The sequence below is a fragment of the Pongo pygmaeus genome, chromosome 1, assembly GCF_028885625.2.
Source record: "Pongo pygmaeus isolate AG05252 chromosome 1, NHGRI_mPonPyg2-v2.0_pri, whole genome shotgun sequence".
NCBI lineage: Eukaryota > Metazoa > Chordata > Mammalia > Primates > Hominidae > Pongo > Pongo pygmaeus.
The window spans coordinates 226,525,487-226,539,739 of record NC_072373.2 but is presented as its reverse complement, the minus strand read 5'-3'; the positions used below and the strand labels follow the sequence as shown (position 1 = coordinate 226,539,739).

Sequence of the window (14,253 nt, the reverse complement as noted above, 5' to 3'; positions counted from 1 at the left end):
TGCTGTCCTGGGGATAGGGCATTGGGAGGCCCCCAGACAACCAGGGCTGATTTCCAAGCTCTGGGGAAGGAGAGTAGCCAGAGATTCCATGATGGGATTCAGAAAGGCTTCTTGTCGTTCTGGAGGTTTCTATCCGACCCAAATGAGTCATCTCTACGCTACTGATTCTCCATGAGTCAAGTATCGCATGCGTGCTGGACGTGTATGGGCCTCTGATGATGAAAGCCTCTAGGCAACCTGGAGCTCCCTTCCAAAAGGGAGGGATGTTTTTAATCATATTAAATCAAGAGGTAGAGCGCGGAGTGGCTCTGACAGGACATTACAATGACATCAGGCTGGGAATGCCATGAAAGTGAATCACGGCTTAATGTGTTTTCATTAGAGAAATGGAACCAGGGACTGCAGAAGAAAGTGGGTGTTCCCTTCCTGCGCCAGGGCTGGGGACTGAGACTGGGGAACGGCCGTGTCCCCTGAGTAGAGGGGGTTGGTCTCTGCTCTGAAATTTAGTGGGAAGCCATCTGCACCATCCTGGTGGTGACTCAGGGGGATACAGAGCGAGCCTGCTCTTGAGTTGGGGGAGTCAGAGGTTCTTGTTTGAAGGGGAAAGGGATGGAAGTCTATCTGCTTTGGAAGACACTTTCCCTTTCTCTCAAGGGCAGAACCACCAGGGCACTTGGAATTAGAGGAGAATTTAGGGATAATGAGGCCATTTTCACATCTGAGCTGAAGTCTCGCATCCCACCTAACATCAAATTTCTCTTCCTGCTGGAACTCACATCTTATCAGCGAGCGGGAGGTTAGGATGGTGAGAAAGAGGCCCAATGTACTTGAAGTTTTATCCTACCCAAAGGTCACGGGCTGGGTATGGCCAACACAGAACCCCAGTCACAGAGGGCTTGCCACCAGCTCCAGGGGACCCTGAGCCCACATCCCTTGATCTCTTGTCTTTGCAAAGAGCAGAATATGCTGCCATATTCCAGGAGAAGATGCATCTGAATGTCACTGAGAACAAATCTCCAAGAAGGCGCCCCTCCTGCCTCCCCGAGCTCCCTGGGCTAGGAATCCCTGGCAGTGCAGGCTCTCTGCCCTCCAGATGGAGCCCAGGCAGCCAAGGGTCCTCCACCCTGCTTCTCCCCACAACGCCCTGTATGTTTCCAAAGCCCAGAAATGTTTGGAACATTGAAGGTAGGTGTTAAGGAAAGGAAAAATAGTGCCCTGTTCCCCATCCACTGTATTGTGGATAATTACCCCCTTACACTAGCCAGTCCTGCTCCCTCCTGCCTGCTCCAGCTGCCAAATGGGGAAGTTTTGAAGAGTTTTTTTTTTTTTTTTTAAGGAGTACCCCTCCCCCTCCAAGAATGCGCATTGTGCTTAGTGACCTGCTTCCAAAGATTCTGGAAAGGAGCGGGACTGCCTTCCCAGTGACAGTACCGCGCAAACTTCCCTGGCAAATGCTATTCAAGGTCAGCTTCAGCAGGGAGGAGTCTTGTTGAGAGCAGGTGCCCTGGGTACCCTATATGAGGCAGACACTTCCTCTCTGTGGGCATCCCCCAAAACACAGAAGGCCGGTCTCATCACGGGACACACTTCAGACCAATCAGTCAATGAAGAGGAGCGTTCTATGCAATCCCTGACCAGTCCTCCTTAGAACTGTCAAGGTCGTCAGCCACAGAGAACGCCTGAGAAACCATCACAGCCAAGAGGAGCCGAAGGAGACGTGACCGCTTGATGCCACGTGGGATTCTGGATGGGTTCCTGGGACTGAAAACGGACGCTAAGTGAAAACTGGAGAAGTCCAAGCCACATGTGTAGTTTCTGGTTGTGCGCCATGACACTGTTGCATGGTGACCTAAGGTGTCCCTTGAGGGGAAACTGGAGATGAGTTCCCAGCAACTCTCTAGGCTCTTTTGGAATTTTTTGAAATGTCTTAAACTATTCTAAAATAAAAAGCTTTTTTGAAGCAAACCAATTGAAGTAGGGTGGGAGTCAGGAAGCATCTGGACACAGGTCACTGGGGACCGAGGGGTAGACCCTGGGTCCTCGGGGAAGGGAGGTCCACTTCTGGGGTGGGGCCTTCCACAAAAGAGCATGAACTCACAAAAAGCCAACGGCACCGCTGTGTCATAGAACAAATATGTCTGTGTCTATTCTTTGTGCTTCCTGGAGATTGTTTCTAGTAGTGCCCTGTGAATTACTGATCGTAGAAGCACGGGTCTTCTTCAACGAGGAGGAGGAGACCTCAGAGCCCACCTGCCCCAACTCACTGGAATGAATGACAGAAAAACTGGGCCTTGCAGAGCGGGAAACTATAAGCCCATGCCAAGCTAACTTCTCCATCAAATGCAGCATCCTTCTCCTGGGCCCCAGGGCCAGTGAGCGACAGGACCTGGAGGAGTCACGGGAAGTGGGTGTCTTCATGGAAGGACTGGGGTGGACTGGCCACGGGCACAGCTCCAAGGTTCCGTCCCACCCTGAAGATTCTGGGCTGTTCCCCGATGGAACAATTCCAGGGCCTGGCCTGCTTCTCACTGTGCCGGTGCTCCCACAAGGCAGACACCAGCTGCTCCCAGGAGGCTCATGCTGCACACTCTCGGCTCGGGGAAAGGTACAACTTTAGGTGGAAGAGATGTCTTTGTCCCCTTAATTGACAATGATTTTCTTCTGTGAAGAAAATATACAGAAGGTAGTGAATTGAATCTCAATTCACCAAATCTTATTAAACTGTTCTTGGGGAAAAAATATTTCAATAAAAATTTAAAAGGAAGAGAAGCAAGAAAGCCACAAACTAGAAAATAAAGTGAGACGGAGCAGTAGTTCCCCATTTGGAAGTAGCTGGGGAGCAGCGGGTGGTGGCCAAGGAGTTTGTTCTTTCTTTGAAAATCATGGGCTCGAGGCTGCTGAGAGGGAGCTGTTCCTGCCTCTTCTCAAAGGGTGTGGATGTGGTCCTCAGGTGCTCAGGCAGGGACCCTGTCTCACGTTCAGGGTGTCCCAGTGAGGACTGGGTGGATGAACCCAAAGTCTCCATGGCTTCCTCCTGCCCATGTGCCTGCAGCTCCAGGGGCCGCTCTGCCTTCCACCCATCTGCCAGGGCCATGATTAGGGTGCCACGCCATGCACTCCACATTGTCCCCACAACCCTTGCACACACCCCATTCTCTAGCATGTTCCTTTTTATTTGTATTGGGATATACATCGCACAAAACTCACCTATTACAAGTGTACAGTTTAGTGGGTTTTGTATAGGCATAGAGTTGTGCAGCTACCCCCACACACAATTCCAGAACATTTCATCACCCCAAAAAGAAACCCCCTACACCATACCCCTTCCCCAAGCCTTGGGCAATTGCTCATCTTTCTGTCTCTGGATTTGGTCACTCTGTGCATTTCCTATAAGTGGAACCGTGCACCGTGTAGCCTTGAGTGCCTGGCTTCTTTCCTTGCTCAGGGTTTTCAAGGTGCTTCCACATCATAGCCTAGATCAAGTAATCCTGCCTTCCTTTTAAAGGCTGAACGATACTCCATTGTAACGTTACGCCAGATCCCCTTTATCCGTTCCTCAGCAGACGGGCACGTGGGCTGAGTCAGCTTTGGCTGTTGTGAGTTGTGAGTGTGGCCCTGGGCCTCCCTGTGCAGGTTTTCATGTGGACAGATGTCTGTGCCTAAGAGAGGGGCAGCAGGGTCACTGGAACTCTGTCTTTAGGGTTCCAAGGAATTGCCGAACTGTTTCGCCCAGAGGCATTCTGGTTTTCATTCCCACCAACAGCATACTAGGTCTCTCGTCTCCTCGTGTCCTCGCCAACACTTCATGTTCTCTGTCTTTCTGCTTGTAGCTCTCTCTCTGGGTGTGACGTGGGTGGTATTTTTTTTTTTTTTTTTTTTTTGAGATGCAGTCTCGCTCCATCTCCAGACTGGAGTGCAGTGGCATGATCTCGGCTCACTGCAACCTCCGCCTCCTGGGTTCAAGCGATTCTCCTGCCTCAGCCTCCCAAGTAGCTGGGACTACAGGTGTGCGCCACCACACCTGGCTAATTTTTGTATTTTTAGTAGAGACAGGGTTTCACCATGTTGTGCAGGATGGTCTCGATCCCTTGACCTCGTGATCCTCCCACCTCGGCCTCCCAAAGCGCTGGGATTACAGGCGTGAGCCACCATGCCCGGCTGGGCGGTATGTTCTTAAGGGGCCTGTGGATGCTTGAGTTTTGGGGGAGCCGGTGCCACCTCTGCCTGCCCCACAGCCTCGCCTCCTGATGGTTGGTGCTGTGGTCGGCAGCCATGCCACAGGGCCTGCCTCCAGAGGAGGTGTGGGGTCGCCTGCCATCTTGGTGCGTGTCTGACAGTGCCATGGATGCCTTGTGGGGTGAGGCCCTCCCGAAACCTGTTTATCATGAAATGAGAGGTGCTCAGGGCCCAGCCCCAGGCTGAGCAGGATCAGTGAGAAGAGTGTTCCCAGGCTCTGCCTCATCTCAGAGCCGCCCAAGGGATGAGGACAGAGATTGTTTGTACTGCTCACTGGTCCTTGGAGATAGAGCCAAGTCCTCCTCCTGCAGAGATGCAGCCTCTCACCAAGGGGTCCCCAAGAGTCTCAGGACCAGGTCCGGGCAGCACACCAAGCTCAGCCATCTTGGTGGCAATGCAGAGCCTGGGGCCCTTGGCCTTGCACAGAAACGAGCAGTGGCCCCTACACATCTTCCTATGGGAGGGGCTTTCCCCCTGCCCCCCCCCATTTCTTTGCTGCTGGGAGTGGGCCGGGGCCTCCGTGCTGGTTGCCCACCTGCCCTCTTTTTTTTCCTCTCTGAACAAATCCATCACTTTGAAAAGGAAGAAACCGGAGTTGAAGAGGAAAAACAAATCGACCTCTCCCTGCCACTGTTGCAATTGGTTGGTTTTTCTGCATAACAGCTGGGTGTCTTGAAAATGAGGGGGTTTCTATAGTAACCAATTACAGCCATGATTGGTGAAAAATCACAGAAATATCCTGTGTGTGAAGTTATGCCAGGGAGGCAGGCACAGGCTTAGGTGCTGTGGTTTTAATTTCCTGGGGCAATATTTCTCTAAGTACTGATGGCAGGCAGGTTTGCTTGTCATGGCTTTTGATTCAGCCTGCCTGGAGGTGGCTGGTGGGGCCTGGCGAGGGCTGGTGGGGCCTGGCGGGGGCTGGTGGGGCCTGGCGGGGGCTGGTGGGGCCTGGTGGGGGCTGGTGGGGCCTGGTGGGGGCTGGTGGGGCCTGGCGGGGGCTGGTGGGGCCTGGTGGGGGCTGGTGGGGCCTGGTGGGGGCTGGTGGGGCCTCATGGGGGCTGGTGGGGCCTGGTGGAGTGTAGTGGGGCCTGGTGAGGCCTGGTGGGGTCTAGTCAGGGCCTGGTGGAGTATGGTGGGGCCTGTTGGAGTCTGGTGCAGTCTGGTAAGGCCTGGTGAGCTTGGTGGAGTGTGGTGGGCCTGGTGAGGCCTGGCGAGGTCTGGTGAGGCCTGGAAGACCATGGCAGAGTCTGGTGAGGCCTGGTGGAGCCTGAAGGGGCTTGGTGGGGCCTGGTGAGACCCTGCACCTGCTCAGAGCAGCATCTCATCTTCCTGGGGGCTGGACTCCCACCCAGCTCTGCAGGTCGTGGGAGAGCTCCCATCCTCACTGGGTCACCTGCAGCCACAGAGGAGCTACCTTAGTGTGTATATGGGGGAATTTCACCCTAACTTAAAGTCGTCCTTGTGGTGACAGTGGCCCTGGTCCCTGCCCCGAGCTTGGCTGCTAGTGCAGAGAAATTGCACACCAGCAGAAACACTGTGCTGAGGATTAGCATAATGAGGAGGTCCTCATTTCTGCAGCAAAGCACTTCTATTCTGATTTAAAAACTGAAGCCTTATTGTTTGGGGATTAGTCCTTTTTGGTAATTAGCACTCATTAGCAAGAGTTTCTCTCTCACCATCCTGATGACTGGGGGGCCATCTGCTCCCCAGATATCTGGGAGAGTCAGCACTGGGCACAAGGGTCTCAGTACTGAACGGAGGGTGTGCCCCCAGGGACACATTCACACACAGCTACAAGTAAACTCTCCTACACAGACACACACAGACACACTCACACATAGAATCTCTCACATGGACACTCACAGACACACTCGCACGCTCACACAGGGACACACAGATACAGTTGCACACACAAATACACAGACACACTCACACATAGAGTCTCTCACACGGACACTCATAGACACACTCACACACTCACACAGGAACACACAGATACACTCATACACACTGACAGACACGAGCATAGATGCACTCACACACTTCTGTGCTGACGCACATGGACAGAGTCACACAACAGTACACTCTCACACTCACACGCACCAAATACACACGGACACCCTGGCCCTCACTCACGCACAGTCTCTCACACTCGTGGACACACCCCCAGATGCGTCTTTACACTCATGTACGCTGGCTCACTCTCACACTGGCACACTCACACAGCTTGACCCACACGCACACACTCACACCCAGTCACACACGTACACACTCACATACGTGTGCTTGCCTACACGCACACACACACTTGTGTGCATGCATTACAATGACACACACAGCTTCCTTCCTTTGTGAAGTCACTCACCGCCTTATAAAGAAAAACTCTACCCAACCTGCTTTCCAGGCCTGGCGTTGGGCGCGTCAGGCTGGCGCTTGGCACCTGAACACCCTCGCGCCCCCCCACCCGCTTCAGTCATTACAGTTTTTGGATTCATTTTAACTTTCAGACGTGAGGCTGGTGACGAGAACTGACTTTGAATGACACCTATAATCAGTCTTCAATTATCTGTGCTGGTGGAAGAGGGAGCGTGGGCCTGGCTCCTCTGAGCCCTTCCACGTGGCTCTCTGCCGCGCCCTGGTTTTCACGTGACACCAGAGAGTCCACTGGTCCAGAGGCGACCCCAGACCTGGTGACAAAGCCGCTCCATGTGAACTGGGGAGGGGCCGCCCTGCCCGCCCTGACTTCTCCCCTGCAGCCCTGCTGCGTGGCGAGGCAGCCCCGCCCTCCTCAAGGTTGTGCACGATTTGCCCTTTCTGCAGCCCTCCGGGGAGCTGAGGAGGTGGATAACAGGGTTTCAAAGGGCACCGGCACCGCAGATAAACAGGGGGAGCGGAAATGTCAACAGAACAAACACTTCGCGTCAATAAACTTTCGGTTTATCCAGAGCAGATCTCATTTCCCTGAGTACGATCTAGAGGAGGCCAGAAGTAAGAAGCCTTCCCATGTACAGCATTTAAAGTGATGCCTGTTTACGATATGCATGCCGGGCTCTGGGTGAGGGGCAGGGGGAGAGGCTGGTGTTTGCAAAGTGCAAGTGCCTGGCAGGTGTAGGTGCTGGGAAGCGCCTGCGCTCACGCTGGGAGGTTTCAAGCTTGAAACCTCCGCTCCTCCTAGACCTGGGGAGAGGCGCTTCCCCAGTGGGCAGGGGGTGGCCTGGGCTATGTAGAGGAAAGCGCCTGGCCCTGGGGTCCCAGCTGGAGGCCGGTGTCCGCTGCTTCTGCCATCCTCTCACTTACGTCCTCTCGTCGTGTGATGGGCCAAAGGAAGGAGGGACTCGCAGGTCTTTTCAGGTTATCTTGTCGAGGCTGACCTGAAAGGCTGGGGGTTTCAGAGGCTCGGTTTTTGCTCCCGTGAAATGGACTATCCCGCGACCAGCCGGCTCTGTGCCTGGCAGGCGCCTCAGCCCCGCGGTGCCGGGAAGCAGCTCCCCGCACCCTCGCGGCCCGCGCTGTTCTTGCACGTGAGTCAGTCTTTGAAGTAAAGGAAGGAAGGGTTTCGGCTTCCCTTTTGAAGTTAGGAGGAGCTCTTTCTAGAAGAAGAGAGCGTCGTTGTCACAGTGGGGGGTGGAGGGAGAGGGCCCCGGGGCCCAGTCCCCCTCCTCGGCTTCGTCCACTGACCGCTCTCGTCTCCTTCCCCCCGCACAGCTCCATGTCCATCCGCTGGCCGGGCCGCCCCCTCGGAAGCCACGCCTGGATACTGATAGCCATGTTTCAGCTCGCCGTGGACCTGCCCGCCTGCGAGGCCCTGGGCCCGGGGCCGGAGTTCTGGCTCCTGCCACGGTCGCCGCCCCGGCCGCCCCGGCTGTGGAGTTTTAGGAGTGGGCAGCCAGCGCGCGTCCCGGCCCCGGTGTGGAGCCCCCGGCCGCCCCGAGTGGAGCGGATCCACGGGCAGATGCAGATGCCCCGAGCCAGACGGGCCCACAGGCCCCGGGACCAGGCGGCCGCCCTCGTGCCCAAGGCAGGACTGGCCAAGCCCCCAGCTGCTGCCAAATCCAGCCCTTCCCTCGCCTCTTCGTCCTCGTCCTCGTCCTCCGCGGTGGCCGGTGGGGCCCCGGAGCAGCAGGCCCTCCTGAGGAGAGGCAAGAGGCACCTGCAGGGGGACGGTCTCAGCAGCTTCGACTCCAGGGGCAGCCGGCCCACCACAGAGACTGAGTTCATCGCCTGGGGGCCCACGGGGGACGAGGAGGCCCTGGAGTCCAACACATTTCCAGGCGTTTACGGCCCCAGCACGGTCTCCATCCTACAAACACGGAAGACAACTGTAGCCGCCACCACCACCACCACCACCACCACCACGGCCACCCCCATGACGCTGCAGACTAAGGGGTTCACCGAGTCGCTGGATCCCCGGAGAAGGATCCCAGGTGGGGTTAGCACAACAGAGCCTTCCACCAGTCCCAGCGACAATGGGGAAGTCACCCAGCCCCCAAGGATTCTGGGGGAGGCCTCAGGTATGGCCATCTCTCTTCTGGTTTGGGTTTGCTTGGGGTTGAGGGCTGGGAGCGTGACTCGGGAGAGATGCTTAGATGTCCCTGGGTGATGCTATGTGTGGAGGCTCCAAGAGATGCAGGCGTGATGTGTCCACCAGCTTGCACATGCGTGTAGACTGGCAAATACAGGCTGTGCCTTAGAGGAAGGGGGCGTGAGAAGGGAGAGTTTCCCTTTTTAGTATGTACCTAGAAGTGGGCGCTGCACCTCTTGTGCCTCTGTTAGGGACCAGCTGAATCCACCAGGTGCTGCACCCCTGTTACAGACCGGTGGAATCCACCACACACAGCCATGTCTTCCAGAACCGTAGAATTTTGTCTCTGGGGCTAGCCCTTGAGCAAGATGCTTGCTCGTCTCATGATACAATTAAGGATCCCCCCACCCCAGAGTCTTCAAAAGCCTTCAAGGGTTTGGGACCCATGGGTGGGGGCAGGGTACCTGCCAACTTGACCTCAGTCGAGGATTAGGAATGGCCTTAAATAGCAAGAAAGGCCGAGGCTGGGTAAAAGGAAGAACTTCCAGCGGTGTTAACAGAAGCTTCGAAGACAGTGATTCAGGTGGCAATGTTCGGCTCCCTGGGGATGTGTCAGGAGGGTGTTTGGAGGACGGAGATCAGAACAAAGGGCTTTGGTTCTTCTGTTGCTGTTATCCTAGCTGCCTGTGGACACACACAGTTCATTGGCTTTGGAATATCTCCTTCTGTGCAGTTTTGTTGCATTTTATTTTCCTCCTATATGCTGTCCTCCATTTGCTTTGAAAGGAGTAGCCCTTGGAAATCTCCCAAGCCAGGGCTTGTCCCTGAACTGGTAGTCTGCACTGATGTCACCAGGCTTCATGGCAGGCCTGTGGGGGAGAGCGCAGAGCCCTGGGCACCCCGTCACCCTCACCTCCCTCCAGTTTTCTCTGCCTCTGTTAACAGGCACAGCCCGATGTGCCAGGTTGGCTCAGAAGTTCACAACCTAGATCTGTGCATACACATTCTAGACAAACAGCAACATTTGCTAACTTTAAAATCGGTTGCAGATTTCAGGGCGTCAGTACAAAATGGGTGGGGGTGCCCTGTGGCCTCCTCACAGCTTGCTTTCCACAACCTCCAGCTTGTGGGCTCAGTAGGCCCCACCCAGGCCTCTGCAGAATCAAGGGGAGGGAAGAGAACTGCTCTTCAGAGCTCATCTGCAGGTGGCCAGTACGGCATCCAGGCCCTCTGCGTCCTCACTAGATTGCGTCCTGGCCCTGGTTCCTCTTCATCTTGGGCAGGCAGGCACCGGGCAGTCCTTGGACAGGTTTTCATGGGGCGGGTGGCTTTTGTCCTTCAGCCGGTGACCTACTTTCTTCCTTCACCTGGACAAGAGAACGTGCGGTTTTTATTCTGAGCTCCTCTTCCCTAGAGAGCAATGTTTCTATGGAAGCACAGCCTGGGCTCCCTGCGCTTGCTGAGGGCCTTGCCCAGAGATGGAGGCTGTGGGCTTGGGAGAGGCTCTGGAGGAAGAGGCTCCGGAGGAAGAGGCTCTGGAGGTCTTGCATCAGCTTCCTCTCATGCAGCCTCTTTTGGGAATCCACGGACATGCGGGGTCTGCAGTTCATCCTGCACCGTCGGGCGCCTGCTAGCAGTTTACAGAGTGTTCGTTTTCACCTCAGTAAACTCAGCAGCCATCATCATCGTAGGCTTTCTTGCTATTCTCCCTTACTGTCACCTCCTCTGTATACGTCACTTACTATATAGACATGGATGAGGAAACGAGTTCCCATTTATTCCAAATTACATTTGTTATTACTAAAGTTAAACACCCGGGACAGTGTTGTAGGCTTAGCAAATTAATTCACAGTGCATTGGATGTTGCTAATCCATCTCGACAGATGCTTATCTTGGAAGCGATTTATGGTTCTTCATAATATAATCTGGTGCTAGATTAATTTGTTTAGCAAAACAAATCTAAAAAGAGGAAAATATGTGTGTTTGTTTCTAATGCAGAGAAATGTTAATTCTGGAACGCAATGCTGGGCCACAGGGAAGGGAACAGGTGGTTTACAGCAGCGCTCATCAGGGCTAGGCCACCGTCCTGAGCTTCCCAGCCAAGGCAAAGGGAAGAGACGAAATGCGGGGATGATTCGCCTAACTGGGTTCCTCATAGCCCAGTGGGTACCGTGTAAATGAATTAGACCACAGCAGGAACAATTTAGGTTAGACACTGGGAAGTACTTGCTGGTGATGCAGGAGGTGAGATCTTTGCTTAGGCTACTGAGAACAGGATGCATAATCTCCTTATCTGAAGTCCCAAGTCGAGGGGGATGGGGGAGGGGGGAGGAAAACAACTGTTTAAGCTTCCCCAGATGGAAGGAGTGGTGGGACAGAGGGCTGAACTCCCTGGAACCCCCTTGCTTGGCAGTCATCAGATGCAGACCTGTGCCCCCGACATTTGGTGGAATGTGAACACTACTCACACTTCTCAGACATCTAAGGCAGCAGAAGTGGTCTTGGGGACTCCAGAGCTGCAATCTGGGAGGCCATGAATTGCTGCAGTTAGTTAGCAGGTGCCTTGAGGCTGAAGATCTGGGTGAGAATCTGGGCTCTGTTGCATGTCACTGTGTGACCCTGGAAAAGGTCTCTTCTCTCCTGATTTTCTTTTCTTCACCAGCAAAATTGAGGCTTAGAAATAGGCCACGCGTGGTGGCTCATGCCTGTAATCCCAACACTGGGAGCCTGAGGCGGATGGATCTCCCGAGGTCGGGAGTTCGAGGCCAGCCTGACCAACATGGAGAAACCCCGTCTCTACTAAAAATACAAAAAATTAGCCTGGTGTGGTGGCACATGCCTGTAATCCTAGCTACTACGGAGGTTGAGGCAGGAAAATCACTTGAAGCTGGGAGGCGGAGGTTGCGGTGAGCCAAGATCCTGCCATTGCACTCCAGCCTGGGCAATAAGAGTGAAACTCTGTCTCAAAAAAAAAAAAAGAAATATTTTTCCTAAACGGTTGCTGTCAGAGTTTAGCGGATGAACACTGAGCATAAAATAAGGCACCTGGCACCGAACAATTCTCCATACTTATTAGTTGTTTTTATACCCAGCAAGAGTGGCCTGAGGAGGAGAGGGTTGCCAGTGTCAGAGGCAGAGCAGGCTGCCAAGGACTTGGGAGTTTTATCATCTCAGACACAGCCAGCTTTGCCACTTACTGGGGGGCACCCCAAAATTTGGAATTGGAGTTTTAGGAGGTGGATGAAACATCCATTAAGTGAGTTTTACCTGTCCAAAAAGGGATCTTTGGTATCACACTTGGGGATTTATAAATTTTATTTTTGTTTCTGCAGAGAAATATTTAGAAGGGACATATCATATTTTTCTATCTATCTATAGCACAGGTATTGCTGGGTGCAGAGAGGAAATGTGGCTGGTGATTTGGGGGCACTCTGAAATTTCTCTGGAAGTAACATTACTTGGGATAGCTGCTGGAATGATTAAAGGGTCCCCTGTCAGGATTCACCCTACATAGGAAGTAACAGGGAAATCTTTTTGAGTTTCAGGGTAATGGTTAAGAGTCCCACTGCCTGTCTTCAAATTCCTGGCATCAGCTCATGATTGCTGTGTACATTTGGGCAACTTGCTTGTCCTCTCTGTGCCAGCGGGTATGATAGAGTTAACCATCTCATAATGTTGTTGTAAAGATTCAATGAGACAGAGCGTGCCAAGTACTCAGTGCCTGGCACATAACAGTTTTCAGTATGTGCCTGCTGCTGTTAATATAAGGATGGTGATGGTGATGATGATGGTGATGGTGATGATGGTGGTGACAGTGAGGATGATGGTGGTGATGGTGATGATGGGGATGATGATGATGATGATGATGATGGAGATGATGGTGATGATGGTGATGATGATGGTGGTGATGATGGTGTTGATGATGATGGTGATGATAATGATGGTAATGGTGGAAATGGTGATGATGATGGTGTTAATGATGATGGTGATGATAATGATGGTAATGGTGGAAATGGTGGTGATGATGGTGGTGATAGAGAGATGATGATGGTGATGATGGAGGAGATGATGATAATGGAGATGGTGATGATAGTGATGATGATGCTGATCATAGTGATGATGATGATAATTGTGGTGATGATGATGATGGTTACCGTTGTGCCAATTTGCTGCCACTACCTTTACTGCTCTATTGAGGGGTCATTTGATGAGTTCCTGCAGCCATGTCCCTGACCTTGGCGCCCTGTACAGAGGTGTAGATGGCACTAGCCAAGAACCTCTTGGGATGGAAAATCACCTGGCGCAGGTTCACGGAGGCATTGAGCTCCAGCCTCACGTGAGCACTGGCAGAGTGTGACCGTCAGATGGGTCAGAACTTAGCTTGAGGTCGGGGAGGAGGCTCCCCACAGTGCAGCCCCAGCCTTCTATGACAGCTCTCTTGCTGGTCAGGTTTCGAATCTGGAATCACAGAGTCTCCTGGGAGAAAAACAGAAAGTCATTTTCTGAGCTTTTATCTTAATGTGTAAAGGAAACTTGTGAGGAATTCAAGCCAACTGATTTGGGTTTCTGAATATGCCCACTGTGGGAATACCTGGGGCAGGAGTGCTTGGTATACAGTTAGTGCTCAATGAAGGTTTCCTGAACCTTACGTTCTTAGGCCGTGTGTGCTGGCATCTGGCCCCAAGACTTTCCCGCCTGCTCAGGCCAATCTGCCGCTTTCCGCAGCTCATGTTCTGTCTCTCAGAAAGCTCGCCACCCAGGAGGGGCCCTGAAATCCTCTAGGTTCCCATCGTCATTCAGGGTTTGCCTCTGTTCAATCAGTCACGTATTCGTGACATCCAGCAGCTCAAGGATGAGATGGCTCAGATGTCATCCAAGTCTGGCCTGGAAATTTTTACATTGGAATTCACTCATGCATTTCTAAGGATGATTTCCAAGTTTGCTTTGTCCTTGTCACCGAGTGGGAGTGGGGGGACCTTCCATGTCCTTTAGGTATGTCCCTCGGTAAGCACAGGTGACAAGCTGGTGTCATTTTCTCTGCACCCCAGCCATCAGCTGACCTAAGCATCAATGCAAGCCAGCCAACCTTAGGAGCAAGCCTCATGATGGTGAAATATTTTTTAAACACCAGAATTGGAGTGGAAGAAAATGAGAAGCAGATGTCACAGGGAGAGACATCCTCTTCCCCTTTGGTTTAAAGCTGTGATGGCCATTTAAATGCTGAGCCCATTTTAATTAAGTTGCTGGGTGTTTGCTACCAGGGAAGTGAATCTGTCCTTAATTTAAAGATATTTGAAGCAAATGACTCATGAACTTCAAAAGTTTTGAGTGATTTAATTGGGATAAGAGAATCAAAGAACAAATCAGTGCTTGGAGCGCTACAAAAGATCCTAAACTTTGTAGACAGCAAGGCTGGTCTTCAGGGTCTTAACTGGGATCTTCTGAATGGATGCAGCGTGGCAAATCCTGAGTGCCGTGGTTCTGGGTGGTGGCCT

At 53.0% G+C, this 14,253-nt stretch overlaps 1 protein-coding gene across 2 annotated transcripts in view; it reads left to right on the top strand.

The window, feature by feature from the left end:
• AJAP1 (adherens junctions associated protein 1) overlaps nucleotides 1–14,253 on the top strand; it is a 129,361-nt gene that overhangs the window by 47,931 nt on the left and 67,177 nt on the right. Inside the window, exons 1-2 of one of the 2 annotated variants that reach the window (XM_054448561.2) lie at nucleotides 7,211–7,224; nucleotides 7,942–8,747. In XM_054448561.2, coding sequence (XP_054304536.1) covers nucleotides 7,946–8,747 — 802 coding nt within the window. In that variant the 5' untranslated portion in view covers nucleotides 7,211–7,224; nucleotides 7,942–7,945. Of the gene's footprint in view, nucleotides 1–7,210; nucleotides 7,225–7,941; nucleotides 8,748–14,253 lie in introns of those variants that run through there. The other variant, XM_054448549.2, reaches the window with a different exon arrangement.